We start from the raw sequence: 20,349 nt of genomic DNA on the forward strand, positions 1-20,349 counted from the left end.
AGTGGGGTCAAGTGATGGTTTTTTCAGAAGGGAGGTGACTGGCAGTCTTGAAAGCCGTGGGCAAGCATCATGCAAACTAAAGAAAACAATGGTATACAACAGGATTCAGCATAGATTTGGACGAAATGGCATTCTTACCACAAATTAAATAAATATATATATCACAGTTACAAACTACATTTTATATACCATATACTCAACAGTATTTATGATGAAATAAAAATGTGAAAAAAAGACATGAGTCACAGTATTCAATGTATTCAACTCATCACAACAAGTAAAAAAAAACATGAATTGCAATGTCTTGCCCTTCTATAATATCTCAATATGCAATAACAGGGGTTCATTTGTTGTTACACCAATGCCATTTGTTTTGCAGGACACTTAGTGATCACAGATTAAAGACTTCTTGGTGGTATTTTGCCCATTAAATGTTTTTTTGAGTTTCGTTCTGGCCTGAAGATAATAATGTAACATTTCGGGAAAAAAATGCATACCAGCAGTCCAAAACTGGAGGCCAGAATGGCAAATATCTCCACAGCCACAGTGAACTTCCCGGGAGAGCTGACATATGCTGGGATAAATGTGATCCAGACTGCACAGAATATTAGCATGCTGAAGGTGATCAGTTTGGCTTCATTAAAGGTGTCTGGCAGCTTTCTAGCAAGAAAGGCAAGTACAAAACACAAGAGAGCAAGAAGTCCGATGTAACCCAACACAGCCCAGAACCCAAAAGCTGAACCAAGGGCACACTCTAAGATTATCTTTTCTTTATAGTACTTCATGTTCCTCTTTGGGAATGGAGGATTAATCCTCAGCCAAAGAATACAAATTATAACTTGAATGAGTGTGAAAGCTGAAACACTGAGCCTCTGCTGTGCAGGCCCAAACCATTTCATCACATTACGACCTGGAAGTGTGGCCCTGAAGGCCATTAGCACCACTATAGTTTTCCCCAGAACACAAGAGATACAGAGGACAAACGTGATGCCGAATGCTGTGTGTCGCAGCATGCAGGACCACTCAGTGGGCCGGCCTATGAAGGTCAGAGCACACAGGAAACACAGCTTTAATGAGAACAGCAGCAGGAAGCTCAGCTCGGAGTTGTTGGCTTTCACAATAGGAGTCTCTTTATGAGTCAAAAAAATGATTGACGTCAGAAGAGATAAAAAGACGCCGCCACAGCCAAATCCAGCTAAAATGGTTCCCAGGATCTCTTTGTAGGAAAGGTATTCAGTCGGTTTTGGAAGACACTTGTCTTTCTTTTCATTTGGCCAAAATTCAGGTGGACAGATCAAACAGTGTGGAGAATCTGTAAAATAAATGAAATTATACAGAAATACAATCATTAAACCAAAATAAAATATCGTTAAAAATTATATTTGTTATCAGTATAATACTTTTTTTTCATTTATCCTTGATACAATGCATGAATGACTCCAATTTGAAATCTGTTACTCACTTGTCTGATTACTTATTGATCCCTCAGGACACTCAAAGCAGTCAAAGCAGCACACGGGCTTAAACTTGTTTATGGCCTTACGGGTCCCTGGTGGGCATGGATCTCTGCAGACAGATCTTGGCACCTGATTAGGCAAAACACATGTCAAAAATGTTTGTATGTCAGACATTGCAATGTTGCATGAAGTTTTTAAGTGATTCACGTCAAGACTCCATCTTACTGTACATGTTGCATGTGTGCGGGGACTGACGTCCACAGGGGCAGCTGACCTGAATACTCTTTAAGACATTACCTGTGCTGGCCACAGAGTACTCTCATCAGCTATCCCTATGGAGGTCGGTGTCCTGGGTTACACAATGCAACCTTCCGTTCACTTTACCTCCTGACTGTTTCCTCCCCAAACTATTTTGGCGTTGTCTTTTAGTTTGAATTCTTCCCCCTCTGGGTACGAGGTATCATATTGACCAACATTGACAATCTCAACAGAGCCATCTTCCTTCATTTGCCAGTTAACTAAGTCATACTGGGCAACTGAGTCTCCATTTTCATCAAAGAAAACCTTGGCCCCATTCTGTGTCGTGAAGTTCACATAGTTAATGTGTTCCAACACCTGTAGAGAGACAATCAGCACATTCTAGCAAACAAACAAACTTGCAACCAAAAGAGAAACCTTTAAGACATTAGTATTGAAATGGTACCCAAAATGAAAACATAAGATTGTATTGCTTTGCATTCATCACAAAACAGAATCACTAAATACTAAATATGTATGCTATGGCTGAATAAATACACAATAACTTACTAGCTTAGGCTGAACTTCTGTCTTGTTCACACAGGGCTTTCCAGTGGTGGGATTTGAGCCATTTTTACATTGCAGTAGTGCATGTAGGGCATATGCCACCAAGTACACAGCTTTGTACACATTATTCTCATTCCTGAATTGTGTCACGTCTGTGTAGTCACTGGATACCGTCCGGAGATCCTCTGTGCCAGTGCACATAGTAGTGGTATTTGACGGAGAGAAGCTGCAGTCAAAGAACTTCTCCCAGAAAGCTTTTATTATCGTGCTCTGTGGTTCATCCGAAGGTTTCAAGTTGAGTAAGTATTCACCAAGACCTGGTATGTATGCCAGAGGGAGGGCAAAGCCCATTGCTCCCTGTAAAATGTTCTTTCTCTTGACAGAAGCCAGCTCTGCCTGCGTGATCCAAGCCTCACCTCCAAGCCACTGCTTTCCAGTGATGTTATAATTTTCAATTTTTGAAAGGAACGATTTGGTAAAAGACAAGGACATAAACAACAGGACCACTTTTGAAGAGGACTCCCTTAGTGTCTGTACAATAGCATCCAACTTGACTAGATTTGTCTTAGAGTACGGTAATGTGTATTCAACACATATGCCCTCTTTCTGTGCTTCCATGTTGAATTTAGCTGTACCTTCTTCTGAGTACAAAGTTTTCGAGTATATAATCCCCACCCAGCGCCAGTCAAAATATTTCATAATCTGCACCAGACCAAGGATTTGGAAGTGGTCACTTGGCACAGTTCTGAAGAACGTGGGGTACAGTCTTTTGTCACTCAAACAAGCACAGGTTGAAAGATGGCTTACCTTCAAAGAGAAAAAAGAAAATCTTAAAAACAATATATATACATATCTTTCAAAGATGGATTACAAATAAACATAAAATACAATGAAAATTGGAGAGTTTGCAGGTATTTATTCTTACCTGTGGAATAGATAGCGGGCTTAGTATGATGTTTATATCTTCACTCACTCCAGAGGATGAATGGCCTAAGAGAGCCTGGATCTGATCACTGCAGCCCTTTGAATCTGCTCCATTTACTGCTTCTACAGCTGCTCGCATCAGGTTTTCACTCCCACAGCCGTTGTACAGCCTATAGCCCAGGCTCACTCCGGGAAGGAGCTTAGTATCTCTGTTAATCTCCTCCACAGTAAAAATCACCGTTCGGGCAAACTTCAATTCCCTGTCATTCAACCTGTAAACACAGTGTTAAGTGTATTGACAAATTATTAATAAACAAGTCATTATAGCTGATCATTTTGCAACACATCAAACTGACACATACACCATGCTATTTTCATACATTGCATACAGTTTTTACATATTTTAACCACCTACTTAATGCAGTATGTGTGTGGAAATGCCTGGTAGCCATGATCAATCAGTTTGCGTGTACTACTCATAGCGAAAACTCCTCCTATCATAAGATCACCTCCTTTGGAAAATTCCATGAACCCTGTCTGTCCGATCACTTTGCAAGTTTGGTTTTCTGACCTTGCCCTTGCCAGCAGAGAGAATAAGATAAAAGTGATCCAACCCATCACGAGCCACCCTCTTCTTCAGTGAAGCAATTCTGACTTGGGAGGTGACCTTTATAGCTTTTCCTACCATATGAGAAACATCAGCAGCCAATGTGAGCACACTTAATTCTCGATAGAGATTTTCTACGCATCACTGCACTTCTGAGAAACTGATCCTGCTGATTGACATGTAGAAGACAGAAGGTCTGATTTACATTTTTTTTTATCTGAAAATGGACGTAAGGAGTAAGTAAGGAAGTGAAGTATTGAATAGGCTGTGAGTACATACTGTGCTGTGCAATACTTCTCAGTCATTGCTCAGGAACTCTATACACTTTATAGAGTTTAAACTTTACAGTATAAACTTGTTAAGATGGTGTGGATACCATGCAGTCTTCACAGCCAGTTGATGAAACACAATTGTTTATTAATTGGGACACCTTTGTTTATAATAGACAGTATGATGTTGTATGAGCTGTGCCATGTAATCATGTATTTGATCACCTCAATTTGCAAAGTCTATGTATGTGTCTCTCTCTCTGAAATGTCGGGGTTCTGATGCCGTGTTCACACCAAACGCAAATTCATCGCGCCGCATATAACGCCGTCATGTCTGGGTTCATAATATTGTTCAGAGGAGCTCCGTGGATTTTATCGAGCTGTATTCACTGTGTCTAGCAAGCCACAGGTCGCTGTTTACTACAGCTGTATGTACACAAAATAAACTGATTTGGCTGTGATTTAACGACAATAAACCGACAAAAAGGGACTCCGAAATAACTACGTAATGATGCCGATTTGTAGGCTACTTGTCTTCTCAATGGAGCTCGGACAGATCGGTGCTAGGCTATGCTAACATTGTAGCAGCTCCACCAACAGTCAGAATAACGTCATGTAGACGTAAATACTGCCACAGAGACCCGGTTCAAAACACCGTAAAGGCACGTACGCACAGGAAGCAATGTTTATGAAAATATAAATCTTTTATTGGTACAAATATACTTATGTAGGGTAACCAGTGACAGCTGGTTTAGTGGGCAGGAGGAGTTCACCGACCATGCGCTAAGATTGGCATCACAAGCAATTTAAAGCAAAATAAACAAAACAAAAGACCAAGGCAGCGTCCCACTAACTAATGTTCAGCAACCCAGCCACCCCCACTTGGATTCCCCCCCAGCTACCCTTGGGTGCACTGCTCAGGAAGCTCTGGATCAGCCATCCCCCAAACACACGCTGTCCCCTCCGTAACGGATGCCTCCCAGACACTGCGCTACCGACGCAACTTATGCGGCCTCACGCTACGTCTCCGCTTGTTGTAGGAGAGAAAGTAGTTGGACTCGGCACCCCCGCTTGTGGCGGCGGTGGCGGAGACAGAGAGCAGATTCAGCACAGCCGCTCGTGACGGCGGAGAGAAAGACCAAGGACGCGATCTGCCAGCAGGTGCATCTTTTCAACTAATCAGGCCCGTGCACCTCATTACCGGTCCGGCGGACCCAATAGTTTCACCCAGTCAGTTCCACTTGGTTACAATACGGCAGCGTCTATTCATTGTTTGTACCATATGGTTTACACACATTTATACACATAGTTTAGTCCAGTCTCTATTGATATGAGGTATCGTAGAGCTCTGGGTGAACACAGACGGCTACAGTATTTATTTCCTGATTCAACAACGGCAGGAAGTCAGTGATGACAGGGGGAGCAACTCAACGCTGATAGGCTATCGCGCCGGGGCGCAATGCGAATATTTCGCCGAAGTTGAAAAATTGGGGCGATGGACGCAAATTCGTGTCCATCGCACCGCGCCATCGCAAATTCGCGCCGTGCCAGTCTCATCGCATCTGTGCATAGACTTTGTATGTAATCTACTCGTGCAAATAATTCACGCCACATTTGGTGTGAACGCAGCATGAGACCTTACCACCTTATTCTACACTCTGGTATCAAATTGACAATTAATTATTGAAATCCAAAACTACAGATAGTATTGTTTTGCTTAGTTTAAATTTTAGTAAAAATAACAGATTTAGTTCAACATCAATTTCGCTCATGCATCATTATATTATTAAATAATCGACTTGACTGCATTTATATACAGTTATATCCAAAGCACAAACAGTTTGCTTCTCATTCACCTATTCATCCACACAATCACACACTAATGACAGCGCAGTAAGGAGCTGGCCTATCCATCATGAACAATTAGGATTCAATGTGGTGTTTAAGGACACTTCAATAAATGAATGAGTTTATTCTCATACAAGTCTTAAAATGCGTAACTAACCCCAATTTGTTTGATATACACTGTATTATAAAAAATGTAAATGCAGTGTCAAAGATAGCATTTGTTACAGGGTTAAGGTTTTGTTGTTAAATTACCCCAATAACTTAACACTCAAACCAATTAGCTGCATGTTTTTATTTTCTATTAAATGTTGTGGTTCCGGAGTTGCCCAGGGTGAGAGGCGCCGGGCGGGAGTGGGGATACTCACGAGCCCCCGGCTGAGCGCCGCTGTGTTGGAGTTCTCCCCGGAGAACGAGAGGGTCGCCTCCATGCGCCTACGGGTTTGCGGGGAGCAAGGCTCTGACTGTGGTTTGTGCTTATGCACCAAACAGCAGTTCGGAGTATTCGGCCTTCTTGGAGTCGGTGGGAGGGGTCCTGGAAAGGGCGCCACCTACCGACTCCATAGTTCTCCTGGGGGACTTCAATGCTCACGTGGGCAATGACGGAGAAACCTGGCGGGGGGTGATTGGGAGGAACGGCTTGCCCGATCTGAACCCGAATGGTGTTTCCTTATTGGACTTCTGTGCTTGCCACGGTTTGGCCATAACGAACACTATGTTCGAACATAAGGTGGCTCATAAGTGTACCTGGTACCAGAACACCTTAGGCCGGAGATCAATGATCGACTTTGTAATTGTATCATTTGATTTGCGGCTGTATGTCTTGGACACTCGGGTGAAGAGAGGAGCAGAGCTGTCAACTGATCACCACCTGGTGGTGAGTTGGATCAGATGGCAGGGAAACCGGTTGGAAAGACCCGGCAAACCCAAATGTGTAGTGAGGGTAAACTGGGAACGTCTGGCGGAGGACCCTGTCCGGGAGGTCTTTAACTCCCACCTCCGGAAGAACTTCTCACACATCCCGAGGGAGGTTGGGGACACAGAATCTGAGTGGACCATGTTCAAAGCCTCTATTGTGGACGCGGCCGCTAGGAGCTGTGGCCGGAAGGTCATCGGTGCCTGTCGTGGCGGCAACCCGAGAACCCGGTGGTGGACACCAGAGGTGAGGGAAGCCGTCAAGCTGAAGAAGGAGACCTTCAAGGCCTGGTTGGCCCAGGGGTCTCCTGAAGCAGCTGACAGGTACCGGCAGGCCAGAAGGGCTGCAGCTGCGGTGGTCCCAAATGCTAAAACTCGGGCATGGGAGGAGTTCGGGGAGGCCATGGAGAAGGACTTCCGGTTGGCCTCAAGGAGGTTCTGGCAAACCATCCGACGGCTCAGGAAGGGAAAGCAGGGCTTACCCCAGGCTGTCCCCTCCCCCCCAGCCCTCAGCAGAGGGGGGGGGGACTGCTAACCCGGACAGAGGACATCGTCGGGCGGTGGAAATAGCACTTTGAGGAACTCCTAAACCCGACCAACATGTCCTCTGCAGAGGAGGCAGCGCCTGAGGACCCAGGGGGAGGCTCACCCATATCCCTGGCAGAGGTCGCTGAGGTAGTTAAAAAGCTCCTTGGTGGCAAGGCGCCGGGGGTGGATGAGATCCGCCCTGAGATGCTGAAGGCGCTGGACATAGTTGGGCTGTCCTGGCTAACACGCCTCTTCAATGTCGCATGGGGGTCGAGATCAGTGCCCATGGAATGGCAGACCGGGGTGGTGGTTCCCATCTTCAAAAAGGGGGACCGGAGAGTGTGCTCAAATTACCGGGGTATCACACTACTCAGCCTCCCGGGGAAGGCTTATGCCAGGGTGCTGGAAAGGAGGCTCCGACCGCTTGTCGAATCTCAGATTCAAGAGGAGCAGTGCAGATTCCGTCCCGGCTGTGGAACAGTGGACCAGCTCTTTTCCCTTGCAAGACTACTGGAGGGGCTCTGGGAGTTTGCCCAACCAGTCTACATGTGCTTTGTGGACTTGGAGAAGGCTTTCAACCGGGTCCCTCGGGGGGTCTTGTGGGGGGTGCTGTGGGAGTATGGGGTGCCGGACCCGTTACAACGGGCAATCCGGTCTCTGTACGACTGCAGTAGGAGCTGTGTCCGCATTCTCGGCAATAAGTCAGACACGTTCCCGGTGGGTGTTGGCCTCCGCCAGGGCTGCCCTTTGTCACCGGTCCCGTTCGCGATTTTCATGGACAGGATATCTAGGCACAGCCTGGGGGCGGAAAACGTCAGTTTCGGGGGTCTCGGGATCGCCTCTCTGCTGTTTGCAGATGATGTGGTCCTGTTAGCCTCCTCGGATCATGACCTCCAGCATTCACTGGGGCGGTTTGCAGCTGAGTGTGAAGCTGCGGGGATGAGAGTTAGCACCTCCAAATCTGAGGCCATGGTTCTCTGCCGGAAACCGGTAGGTTGCTCCCTCCAGGTGGGAACGGAGTGCCTACCTCAAGCGAAGGAGTTTAAGTATCTCGGGGTCTTGTTCACGAGTGAGGGTAAGATGGAGCGGGAGATCGACAGGCGGATCGGTGCGGCTGCAGCAGTAAAGTAGGCGCTGCAGCGGACCGTCTTGATGAAGAGGGAGCTGAGCCGGAAGGCAAAGCTCTCAATTTACCACTCGGTCTACGTTCCTACCCTCACCTATGGTCACGAACTCTGGGTCGTGACCGAAAGGACAAGGTCATGGCTACAAGCGGCCGAAATGAGTTTCCTCCGTAGGGTGGCCGGGCTCAGCCTTAGAGATAGGGTAAGGAGCTCGGTCATCAGGAGGGAGCTTGGAGTCGAGCCGCTACTCCTTCGCGTCGAAAGGAGTCAGCTGAGGTGGTTCGGGCATCTAATTAGGATGCCTCCTGGACGCCTCCCACTGGAGGTTTTCCAGGCACGTCCAACTGGGAAGACACCCCGGGGAAGACCCAGAACACGCTGGAGAGATTACATCTCCCAGCTGGCCTGGGAATGCCTCGGGATCCCCCAGAATGAATTGGAACATGTTGCCGGTGAGAGGGAGGTCTGGGTCGGCCTGCTTGGCCTGCTGCCACCACGACCCGACCCCGGATAAGCGGTGGAAAATGGATGGATGGATGTGGTTCGCATGGCATGAAATGTTATCTCAGCCCACTAGAGGGTAGTTTAGATTGATCTATTTTCTTGTCCTCTTTCTTTCTGTACTTTGGTCTAATGTATATCGAAATGCATTTAAGTAATTGGGCTTAATTTCATTACAACAGGATTTAATGAAATACATTTTTAAGAACGGTTACACATACGCATATTCATGAATGAGTTATTTAAACAGTTCAATAGAGTAATCATTTAAAATGTGTTATAATATATTCACTCTCACTATGGTCACTGTAAAGTTTTACATTTTTGTGCCATGATAAGGGATTACAATAAATGAAGGCAATATCTCCATAAAAAAAGAAAATGTTTAATAAACTTATAAAGAGCTCTGTACAAGTGTTTATCACAGTCAGAACTTGTGTGAAATGTGTTGTAGCACTGATAAAAATGTAGCTACAGAGGCTTATTACATTCAACTTTCATGGTCTTCAATCACTGTCAAGTGTATGCTATCTTGTGTGAAATAAAAAAGAAGAGAAATTAAATATTCGCCATCACTTCAGCTGCTGAGGATGTCAATGGATCTGGTACACTGGTCAAAGTTAGATACAGTAGGGTATATTTAATGGTTTTATTTTTAAATGAATCTGTTGACATTAATGACCAGCACATATTTTATTGGTGCCCTTGAGTTCTGCAGACAGGTTACCAGTTGCACATGTAAAAGGACACTCAAAACATTCAGTCTTGTCAGGATTGATTGTAGCAAACTGGAAAGTGAGACGAACACACAGAGCAACGTAGCCAGTAGCTCTATCTGCCCTAACACAGCCCAGGATCCTAGTGTTGATCCCACACTACCCTCAACAAGTATGTCTTCAAACAAGAGTTTTCTGTTCTTTCTTGGAAAAGGAGAACTGAAAGTCAGCCAGATAAACAACACAGTGACAGGCAGAGCCCTAAATTGTTGCTGCGTGAGACACAACAATGTCATGACAGTATGAGCAGCCCTGCAGGCAATTAACACATGAACAGTTTTCCCCAGACCACAAGAGAGGAAGACAACAAAGGAGATCCTGACAGCTACCGGGGACCACTCAGAGGGCTGATGGATGGTAACTGATGGTGAAAAAGAGTGCAATGTCATGGTGAAAAACATCGCCATCGTGGAGTTGCTACCATGAGCAGAGCTGACTCTGTTTGATGACCTCTTGATTCTTGTCATGTAGATTTCAAGCAGTAACACAGCTGCCAGGAAATATCTTGCTATCCATCTGCTGGTGTCTACAGGCATCCCACTCATCACCCTGCCTGTGTAAACACGAAAAAAATGTTAGATTACTATCTAACTTGTAAAAAAAATATGAAAGCATGCTTTTCTTGCAATGAATGGCGTTTTTGTTTTGTTTTTCAGTATCACCTGCTTGTTTCAGAAGTACTTCTTTAAGACAGTGTGATGCAGAGAACTTTGATGGCATCTGATGACAAGATGTGAAAGGTTATTACTGCACACACATCACACAGCCATGCATACAAATACGGATAGGCTATATCACGATAAAGTATGTGTTAGATAATATACATTTTTCAACTGTCATCACTGCATTTATATTCACATATATGCAGTATATATATATATGGCGGTTTGTCATTTTTATATACATATATAAGAATTTCTACTGTCATTGTATCCAGAATGCCCACACTTATGTACAAACTACAAAATTCTGTACTTCTGTGCACACATGGCAATGTCTTTTCATATTTTTCTCATATCAGCAGATTCCTCACGACCATATCTGACAGTAAAATGTTAAATGTATTACGTGTTCTTAATTGAACTAATAAATAGCTGACATGATTGAAATACTTCTGCTGTTGAAGTTGACTGTATTTTCTATGTATTCTTAACTCAGTGATGAGCACTGTTGATGCTGTAACACACCACTATGGACAGTCTGAGGCAGAAGTAAGGCACAGCGCAGACATACTGTAAGTGTACATGCAAACCTGCCCTTTGCAGCTCCTGACATACATTTTAATTTATTCAATACCATATGATGAGGACAACAGGTTCACTTGACTCTCAGGCAGTAGTAAGATAAGGAATTACCTGTCGAAGTTCTCTTAGGAAGAAAAACACCTGCAGAATTCTGACCTCTAGGTTGCGTACTTTACAGATGCAGATACAATCCAATGGTTTCCAGTGGTCTAGTAGAACAATGGTAATGATGTAGGAGCAGTAAGCCACATTTCTCTGGAAAAACAAATAAAAGACAGATACTTCTGTAATTCAAACGTGTGCTATGATTATCAATCTGTGTCTGTATGGAGGAAAATGACAGACGAACACAAAATATTGTTAATACGTTTCATAAGAAATTGATGTGAGCTGAAATGCAAGTTCTACACACAAGAAAGGCAATAATTATTGAGTGCACTGTTCTAAATTCGAATTCAGATTTAATTTAACATGCAATTTGATGAATATGATTACTGTTATCATGTAACTATGGCGCTCACCTCTATTGTAAGTAGCCGACAGCTGGTCTTCGACCGGATATGCAGCAAAAACTGCTGAAATTTACACTTGCAGACGGGCCTGTTTTGCTCCACAATTTCCTTCACTCTTTGCAACAGGTGCACACAGTCATAAAAGATCATGTAGTTCAAAGACACACCAGGAAACACGGTACAGTCTTTCTTCATCTTGTTCTGTGTCCTCTTTGAGGCAACACTCATTACAGGAGATCTACACAAGTAAAAAACCAACAACAATCAGTTCATGATCATATTATCAATCACCCTTCACAACAGCCATACGTCGCATTAATCCCTAAACTGCACAGCACTTATAGTCACACAAAAGCTAAATTGGAATTTAAAAAGCAAAAAAAATAAAGTAAAACCTCCTTTTTTGCAAATCCAACAGTGCAACATAGAAACCATAATGACCCGACTGTAATTAAAGTGACTTCAAATTGTAATTGACTCCTAAAAGCTCCTCTAGAGATCTAATTGTCTAATGAGGGGTCTCTCAATATGGTGTTTAGGCCCCAATAATTCAAACTAGTTCCCCGCTGAGGAAATACTAAAATTACAAGCTAATTGCTGATGAATCTGTGAGAAAAAACACTGCGGTATCCCGGTCCTTCACTAAACAAACAGCAAATGAATGAGCAAGATACAACAATTTACTCACCTTTCACATGTCAGTGTCCGTTTTGTTTGGTCATGAATAACTACATTTTTATATGATGCACATAAGCTGCCGCCCCTTGTCTCTTCATCACATCTATACTGACTGAGCTCAGTACACTGGTCCAGTCTGAGCCATGTCCCAGATGACACCATCCAAGTGAACAGTGTTAGGAAGACAAATGCAACTGTTGACATCTCAGAGCCTCGCCTTTGGCACAGTCAGGATGCTTGCAAAGATGTGTTTTATAGCTTCCTGTCTGCTACTCAGGTGTAGGAGGCAACTTAGTGGTCCATTCTCAGAGGTTCATGCAAATTCCTTCTTTTTTTGCCTACGTAAGACTTGAAGGATTTCAGGCATGAAGAGTAAATCTGACAAGAATACACATAGGCCCTGTTCCCAAACAATCAGTCTTAGGTTTAGCGTGTTTCCTGAGATCAACTTGGTGAAGGCCTTTAAGTATTTATTGCATATTCTGTAAGCCAGTACTAAAGAGTGAATACATGTGCACATAAACACTAAACACATGTCATAATTTAATTGACCTAAGTTTTTTGCTTATCTATTGCCTCAACAAGGCTCTCAACATGTTACTCAACATGGTGACGGCTGAGGCATGTGTGGAAGAATGCTTTATAAATGATGAATTAAACCACCACCATCCAAAGCATTATTTTTTGCAAACAATGAACAGATTTATGCGCTTATAAAGCATGCATTAAGTCCCTAAACATTAGTGCATATCTAAATCATTATAAGAATAAATGCATGAATAATGGACATCTAAATAAGTTCTTAATCATTTACTTACACTTTATAAATGATTTTATTAATCATACAACTCCTTTGTAATATATATAATACTTCATTTACAAATGGGGAATCCATCATTTATGAAGAATGAAAACGCAATCACGAAACACATAATAGACAAGCTTATAGTTTATACTTTTAATAAAACATTTATAACTGTTATGAAGTGCATACTAATGAGTGTTAATGTATAGGAACAATGCTTTATAAATGATGAATTAAGTGTTTACTCATACTTAACTAATGCTTAACTAAAGCTTCATAGTGTGTAATCATTATAAAGGGTTACCAATTTATAATTTGAAGTGAATAAATAAGGAGGGTAACTGTCACAACTAAGATTAGTAACTAATATTATGGTTAATCCAGATTAACTAAGATCTTTTCATATTACATGTAATAGCATACATACATTCACACTGGTGTAAAATAGTAATAATAGTAAAAAGAAAGGAATCACAAAAGTATGAATCTAACATTGAATATCTTTTGATTTGCTCATTATATGCCTTTTGGTATTTTGTTCTGGTCTCAGTAAAATAACATAACATTTGGGCATAAAAATGCATAAAATAAGTCCATAACTGGAGGCAATAATAGCAAATATCTCCACAGCCACAGTGAACTTCCCAGGAGAGCTGACATAAGCTGGGATAAATGCGATCCAGACTGCCCAGAATATCAGCATGCTGAAGGTGATGAATTTAGCTTCATTGAAGTTATCAGGTAACTTTCTAGCCATAAAAGCAAGTACAAAACATAACACGGCTAGGAGCCCTATATATCCTAACACAGCCCAGAACCCCACAGGTGATCCCAGTGCACACTCAAGAATAATCTTCTCCTTATAGTGGTTCATATTTTTGTAGGGAAAAGGAGGGTTGATTGTCAGCCATAGTATGCAAATAAGAACCTGTATTAGTGTGAAAGCCAGAACACTGAGTCTCTGCTGTGCAGGCCCAAACCATTTCATCACATTACTGCCTGGAAGTGTGGCCCTGAAGGCCATTAGCACCACTATAGTTTTCCCTAAAACACAAGAGATACAGAGGACAAACGTGATGCCGAATGCTGTGTGTCGCAGCATGCAGGACCACTCAGTGGGCCGGCCTATGAAGGTCAGAGAACACAGGAAACACAGAGTCAAGGAGAAGAGCAGCAGGAAGCTCAGCTCAGAGTTGTTGGCCCTGACAATAGGAGTTTCCCGGAAGTGAAAGAAAATAGATGCTATCACCGTTGTCACAATCGCCCCCATTAAACAAAAGAATGTTAATATGATCCCCATGATCTCTGCATAAGACAAGAATTCAATTTCCTTCAAGATGCATGTGTCTCCTCTGGTATTCGGCCAATAATCAATGGGACATTTGAAGCACTCCTTGGAGTCTGTTTTTGAAAGAGAGAAAAACATTAATTAGGTCATATGCTAATCATGGAAAGGCAAATTAACATTCCAGATACAGTATTCCCATGTAAACAATATGTTTTTTAGAAATCTAACCTGTAATATTGCTGATTCCACCTTCTGCACATGGTATACAGTCATAACAGCAAATATGTTTGCTTTTCTGAAGGACTTTGTGTTTTCCCAGGGGGCAGCTCTCACTGCACACTGACACAGGCACCTGGTGCATGAAAATGTGGAGGAGTTGTATGTGACAGTGTGTTCACTGTTTTATTTTATTGGTGTTCACATGCCATTTGAAGTTCATTCACAAAAATTAAATTAGGTTGTAAACCAGTTTTGCTGCACTTTATGGAAGTGCATTATGAAATATTATGCAGTATGGCATTGTTACTAACAACCCAGATATATGACAACAAAGCAATATGAGTATGTACCGTATGACTTCCTCCTCCCCACACTATCTTCATGCCATTCATTATAAATTGTCGCTCACGGGGCAGAGTGGAATCAAAAACCCCAACTGTGGCAACATGCATGGTCCTTGAGGTCACATGTAAATTTACGAGTTCATATCTTGCAGGTACATCTCCATTCTGGTCAAAAGTCACTCTTTCCTTCTGATCTGTTGTGAAGTTGACATTCTGTAAATAATGCAGCACCTGTAAAGAGGAGGAGAGACTTAATTAAACACAACAAGCTCATTTTCATTTTGACTTCATGGCACGAGAACATCAATGTGTTCTGCCTCACCTGCCAGGGTTGAATGTTTCCAGTATCAGCACAGCTCCCGTTGTAGAAGGGGCCCCTCCCCTCCTCACACATGAGCAGGCTGTGGAGAGCATGAGCCACTGCGTAAACGGACTTGTATACATTATTAGTAAATCTCAGCTCAGAGACATCTGTGAAATACGATTCAACGGTCTGCAAGCTCTCAAAGCCGCTGCATGGCTTTCTTTGTGTGTTCGCAGTGGCATTCAGAGCGCAGTCAAACACGTCTTCCCAGAAATCTCTGACAAACTGACTGTCAGGAAACTGTGATGGGTGGAGCTGCCTCAGGTGCTCCTGCAGCCCCGGGATCTTAGCTTTGCTGACAGTGAAGCCCAGTGAGCCCACCAGGAGGCTGTGTCCCTCACTGTCCGTCAGAGAGTCATCTGTAATCCAGGCGTCACTGCCGACCCACTGCAGCCCGGTAACGTTCTGTTTGTACAACTCAGTCACCAGCACATTAATCTCTCTGTGGGACATGAATGCCACAATGACCTTAGAGGTGGAGTACTTCACAGTTTCAACTACTTTTGTTAACTCATGAAAAGGACCTGTTTGCTCAAATGCCTGATAATACTCTATGCACACGCCTTCTTCCTGTGCAGCTTGTATAAATGCGGCGATCCCGTTGATGCCATATTCGTTTTTGTTACTAATTGCCCCGACCCAGGTCCAACTGAAATGCTTGACCAGCTTTGCCAGGGCTCTGCTCTGGTGGAGGTCACTGGGAATAGTTCGGAAGAAGGACGGAAACTCCTCTCTGTTGCTGAGACATGCACAGGTTGCAAAGTGGCTGAGCTGTGCAAAAGAAATTTAGATAGAACAGAAATGTTTGCATTACATGTTAATCATTTAGAAAAATATGAAATATGAAATCAACTAAACATCTCCAAGATAATGTTAACTCAACTGACTCAACTAAGTGTTTTAGAAACATGATGTTAAGGGTTGTCTTTCGTAATCTTTAATGTACACACTGAATAAAAGTATAATATTTACCACTGGTATCTGGAACCTTCCTATAATCCGAGCAAATCCCACTGTGGGTGCAGAGGCTGAGTGGCCAAGTACAGCCTGTGCAGTGTCAGCCTTCGTACAGTTCCTCTCATCTATGATCTCCCTCTCCCCGTTGGCTAAATCTAGAGCAGACCTGATAATGTTTGACATTCCACAGGAATTGTATATCTTGTAGCCCATTGTGTGGTCAGGAAGAATAGCAGGATTTTGATTTATTTCCTCAATTGCAAAGATCATGGTCTGGGCAAATTTGAATTCTCTTACATTGATGCTAGAAGAAAAAAAAGACATTTCTTATGAATTATTTGATTTGCACAAGAACGCATTGAACAAGAAAGCACATAGTTGAACAAAAACAAAACAAGCATACTTACTCCAGGCACGTTGGAGGATCAGGTAATGTTTGAAAGGTGGGCACGCTGCCTCTGTACCCAGTGCGAAAGGTAAAGATTCCACCTGTGACAAAGTCTCCAGCTTTGGTCAGCTCAGGAGGTTGTGCCTTCCCCTGCAGTTGGCAAACAGGTGCTCCCCTCCTGAATAGAAGAACCAGGAGGACCAGCTTTAGTAGTGACATACCTTCGCTCCACAGACTGGCCTCACTAACTCTGCCCCTGTGCCACTCTTTATACCATGCCTACTGTAGGCCTTAGTATATGTCCACGCTCACATCCATGAACCTGCTGCTTTAGGGTGCAGAGACAAATAAGCTAGATGCCACGAGGGACCATGGACAAAGGGTGTTTGGTGTACAGTTATCTAAGAGTATGCAATAGGCAACACTTTGTATCGCTATACTTTTATCTATTTAGCTTAAATCCATATCTTCCATCAAAGGTTTTTATTTTCAGTCCCATCTATTTGTTTGTCTGCAAAAGAAAGTGAGGTCCTGACTCAAAGACAAACTGGAACCAGGTATAGGTTCAGGTTTTTTTTTTCTTAAGATTTTTCAACATTACAATTTTTTCATGTAATTCTAAAATTATTTCATGAAAAAATAAATGATACATGTACTGATTGCCATTATTGTTTTTAAGTTGTTGTTTGTTTTATTTGGCATTTTGATGCCAACCCATATCCATATCCTAATGTTGACAACACTTGAGATGACGCCCATGTATGCAATATAAACATTCTCACAATGCATTGTAATCTACTTACTGTATAACCATTGTTATGAGCACTCATACTGTACATGTTCATAATGCGCTATTACAATAATCATAACACCTTTTGACTAATGACTTATCAAGTATATTATACTTCATAAGGATCGTGGTGCATAATAAATCTCATAGTTGTAATACATTATAATATTCTTTACAATGCATTAAAATAATTTCATGATGTGATTATAAGTTCTTCTAAGTGGCCGTTGTTTCCTTTAAGTGCTGTAAAAAATGTTTTTACAATGTTCTGTCTGTTGATCGTGTATTGATTAAATGTTTTTTTTTCACATTACTTAAAACACCCAACGCAATATAACAGTGATTATAAGTCATTACGAAAAGATTATAATGTATTACAACTATGGGAACTACACACTATGATCCTTGCCAAAAAAAATGAGTGACCAGCAATTACGAAGTATTATGATAATAATAATGCATTATCATCATTTAAAATAAGTACTTACAGCTATAATTATACAGTGCTATAAGCAGATGATTATGCTTTAACAGTATATATATATGTATATATATATACATATATATAGTGTTAAAGGGTTTATATTAGTTATAAACAGTTTAGAATCCAACTTTTGTATTAGTTTGCTCTTTGGGCAAACACTGGCACAGTACAGCAGACCTGATCTCAGAGCTAAAGGGAAAAAACAATAACAAAGAAGGAAGAGAAAGATCAAAACAAACCCTTAATTAATTAAAGGTTTAATTAATATTACATGTTGTGACAAGGATGTTAATTAACATTGACCCTGTTTTTCTGCTTGAAGCATTATGCCACATGTTGTTCATGTTGTTGAGCAAAAGGATGAAGCAATCTGCAATGTTTAATCTCTAGTGTCCGCATGTTGGTGCCCTGCTGGAGCGTTCCCACTGGAGTCGAGCCACTGGGTAATAAAGTCGTGCTTACAACAGATGGGGACTTATTTATCTTCCATTGTTTTCTTCTGTGTTGTTTTTGTACATGTACACGTGTAACCATTATTTCTGTTGTATTACATCATAGTATATTTGAACTTGAGAGTAGTGTGCAGAGATACTGTTTTAATTTACTCCCCCTTCACATCCCCTTTATCCGCTATTGTTGTATTTTAACTTTTATTGATTTACTTTCCATATTTGTTTCAGAAAACTTTAGCAAAGCTGAAAAGAAGCTGAGAGGAAGGACAGTTATGGATGTTGAGGAGAGAGGTGCAACTTGGATTTAGACTGATAAGCAGAGTCCAAGATGTGAAAGAAAGGCCACCATACCACTGTCAGTAATTTTGACAATTTTGGTTATCTTATTCCCAGTATGACAGCATGGATGATAACAGATACTAATAACTCCCTCAATGTGTATATGAGCATGTGAGAAGTTAAAAAAATGTGAACCTATCCTTCAATCTGATTACATGCAATTACAAAAGATAGAAATATAAATTATCAAAGGGAAAGTAGGGAATTATTTAAATTACAGCCAACATACTTTTAAATTGAATTGAAAAAGTGGTGAACAAGAGTTGTGTGTGCAGCTTGCATATGTTGCAATTATACAGTAATTTATATTAAAAAGTGATCAGCATGCAGCGCACATATGTGTTTAAGGCCATTGCATACTAAGTTCATATCTGTCTACATGTCGATATTAAGGATATAACCTCTTGATGTGTGCATTATATTTACATATCATTTCAATGTTATACATAATGTTCTTCTTTCATATATATTAAAGATTTAAGGCAAAGTCTCTTATCATGAATGAACTTTGGTTATAGAGAAACCTTCTAAAGATAGCTTTTCCTTGATGTGGCCCCTTGGGGGGCAAAGAATGAGTCTTCTTCTGCCTTACATACATACTGTAATTGTTTGGAAATATTCTTCACATTGCTGTGTGGTATATGTCAGACGCTGCAATGGTCGCAGAAGTTTCAATCAAAACTTTATTACAGGGTCAAGACATTAAATTATATAAATTACATACAAATGCACAATAAAAACACATGGTTTGAAAATAATATAAATCAGTGTATATAATGTCCAAGATATTTTATTACATTACGGACACAGGATTATTACTAGACAATTTAAAGTCAGGTCATTTTACACATTATCCTCACTACTGAATATGACAACACTCTTATTGACATTGTGTGTTGATATAATGTTCCACATCACACACAGAACATATAGTAAGGAACTGCTCACGACTAGAGCTGGATGAACTTCGGACCAAGATCATCTGCATACATAATATGGTTCAGAAGAGTATTGAAAATCATGCACCCAGTATTACAGGCTTCCAATTGTTCAGAAAGATCATCAATATGAATATCAAAATTAATTGGGGACAACCTCCCCCCCCCTGTCTGACACCATTGCTCACCCCAAATGGAGCTGAGACCATATTGCCCCATTTAAGGAGCCATACCAGTAAACCAAAATTCACCAAAAGTATTTGGGCACCCCTTTTTGACACACAGATTACAATTTGGTTGTAAAAGAGAAACAAAAACATTTTAAGCTATTTGGGAAATGGTTAATAACGTATGTCATTATTAGATGTCTTTCCCATTATGTGTTTCTTAGTGTTCTGCTCAGGTCTGAACAAAATTATGTAACATTTTGGCATAAAAATGCAGAGAAGAAGTCCATAGCTTGAAGCCAGAATAGCAAATATTTCTACAGCAACAGTGAACTTCCCAGGAGAGCTGATAAATGCTGGGATAAAGGTGATCCAGACTGCACAGAATATCAACATGCTGAAGGTGATGAATTTGGCTTCATTGAAGTTATCAGGCAGCTTCCGTGACAAAAAAGCAAGTACAAAACATAATATAGCTAGAAGTCCGATATATCCTAACACCGCCCAGAACCCAACAGCTGAGCCAAAACTACACTCTAAGATGATTCTGTCCTTATGGAGCCACATATTATTGAATGGATATGGAGGGTTGATTGTCAGCCATAGTATGCAAATAAGAACCTGTATTAG

General features: G+C 41.7%; 2 protein-coding genes across 2 annotated transcripts; both read right to left on the minus strand.

Annotated features, from left to right (window-relative positions):
• Positions 1 to 398: 398 nt before the first annotated feature.
• Positions 399 to 5,001, minus strand: LOC116390834 (extracellular calcium-sensing receptor-like). Its single transcript, XM_031860946.1, has 6 exons — positions 4,964 to 5,001; positions 3,187 to 3,457; positions 2,265 to 3,068; positions 1,842 to 2,072; positions 1,463 to 1,586; positions 399 to 1,312 (listed from the first exon to the last, which is right to left on the minus strand). The coding sequence occupies exons 1-6, from the start codon at positions 4,999 to 5,001 to the stop codon at positions 399 to 401; spliced, it is 2,382 nt and encodes a 793-aa protein (XP_031716806.1).
• Positions 5,002 to 13,476: 8,475 nt separating this feature from the next.
• On the minus strand, positions 13,477 to 16,705 carry LOC116390835 (extracellular calcium-sensing receptor-like). The gene is made up of 6 exons (XM_031860948.1): positions 16,569 to 16,705; positions 16,177 to 16,465; positions 15,163 to 15,975; positions 14,847 to 15,071; positions 14,506 to 14,629; positions 13,477 to 14,390 (listed from the first exon to the last, which is right to left on the minus strand). Exons 2-6 carry the CDS (start codon positions 16,429 to 16,431, stop codon positions 13,477 to 13,479), a joined length of 2,331 nt encoding a protein of 776 aa, XP_031716808.1. The 5' UTR covers positions 16,432 to 16,465; positions 16,569 to 16,705.
• Positions 16,706 to 20,349: the final 3,644 nt, after the last annotated feature.

This window comes from Anarrhichthys ocellatus, unplaced genomic scaffold, assembly GCF_004355925.1.
Source record: "Anarrhichthys ocellatus isolate YVR2014 unplaced genomic scaffold, GSC_Weel_1.0 scaffold24, whole genome shotgun sequence".
Lineage (NCBI taxonomy): Eukaryota > Metazoa > Chordata > Actinopteri > Perciformes > Anarhichadidae > Anarrhichthys > Anarrhichthys ocellatus.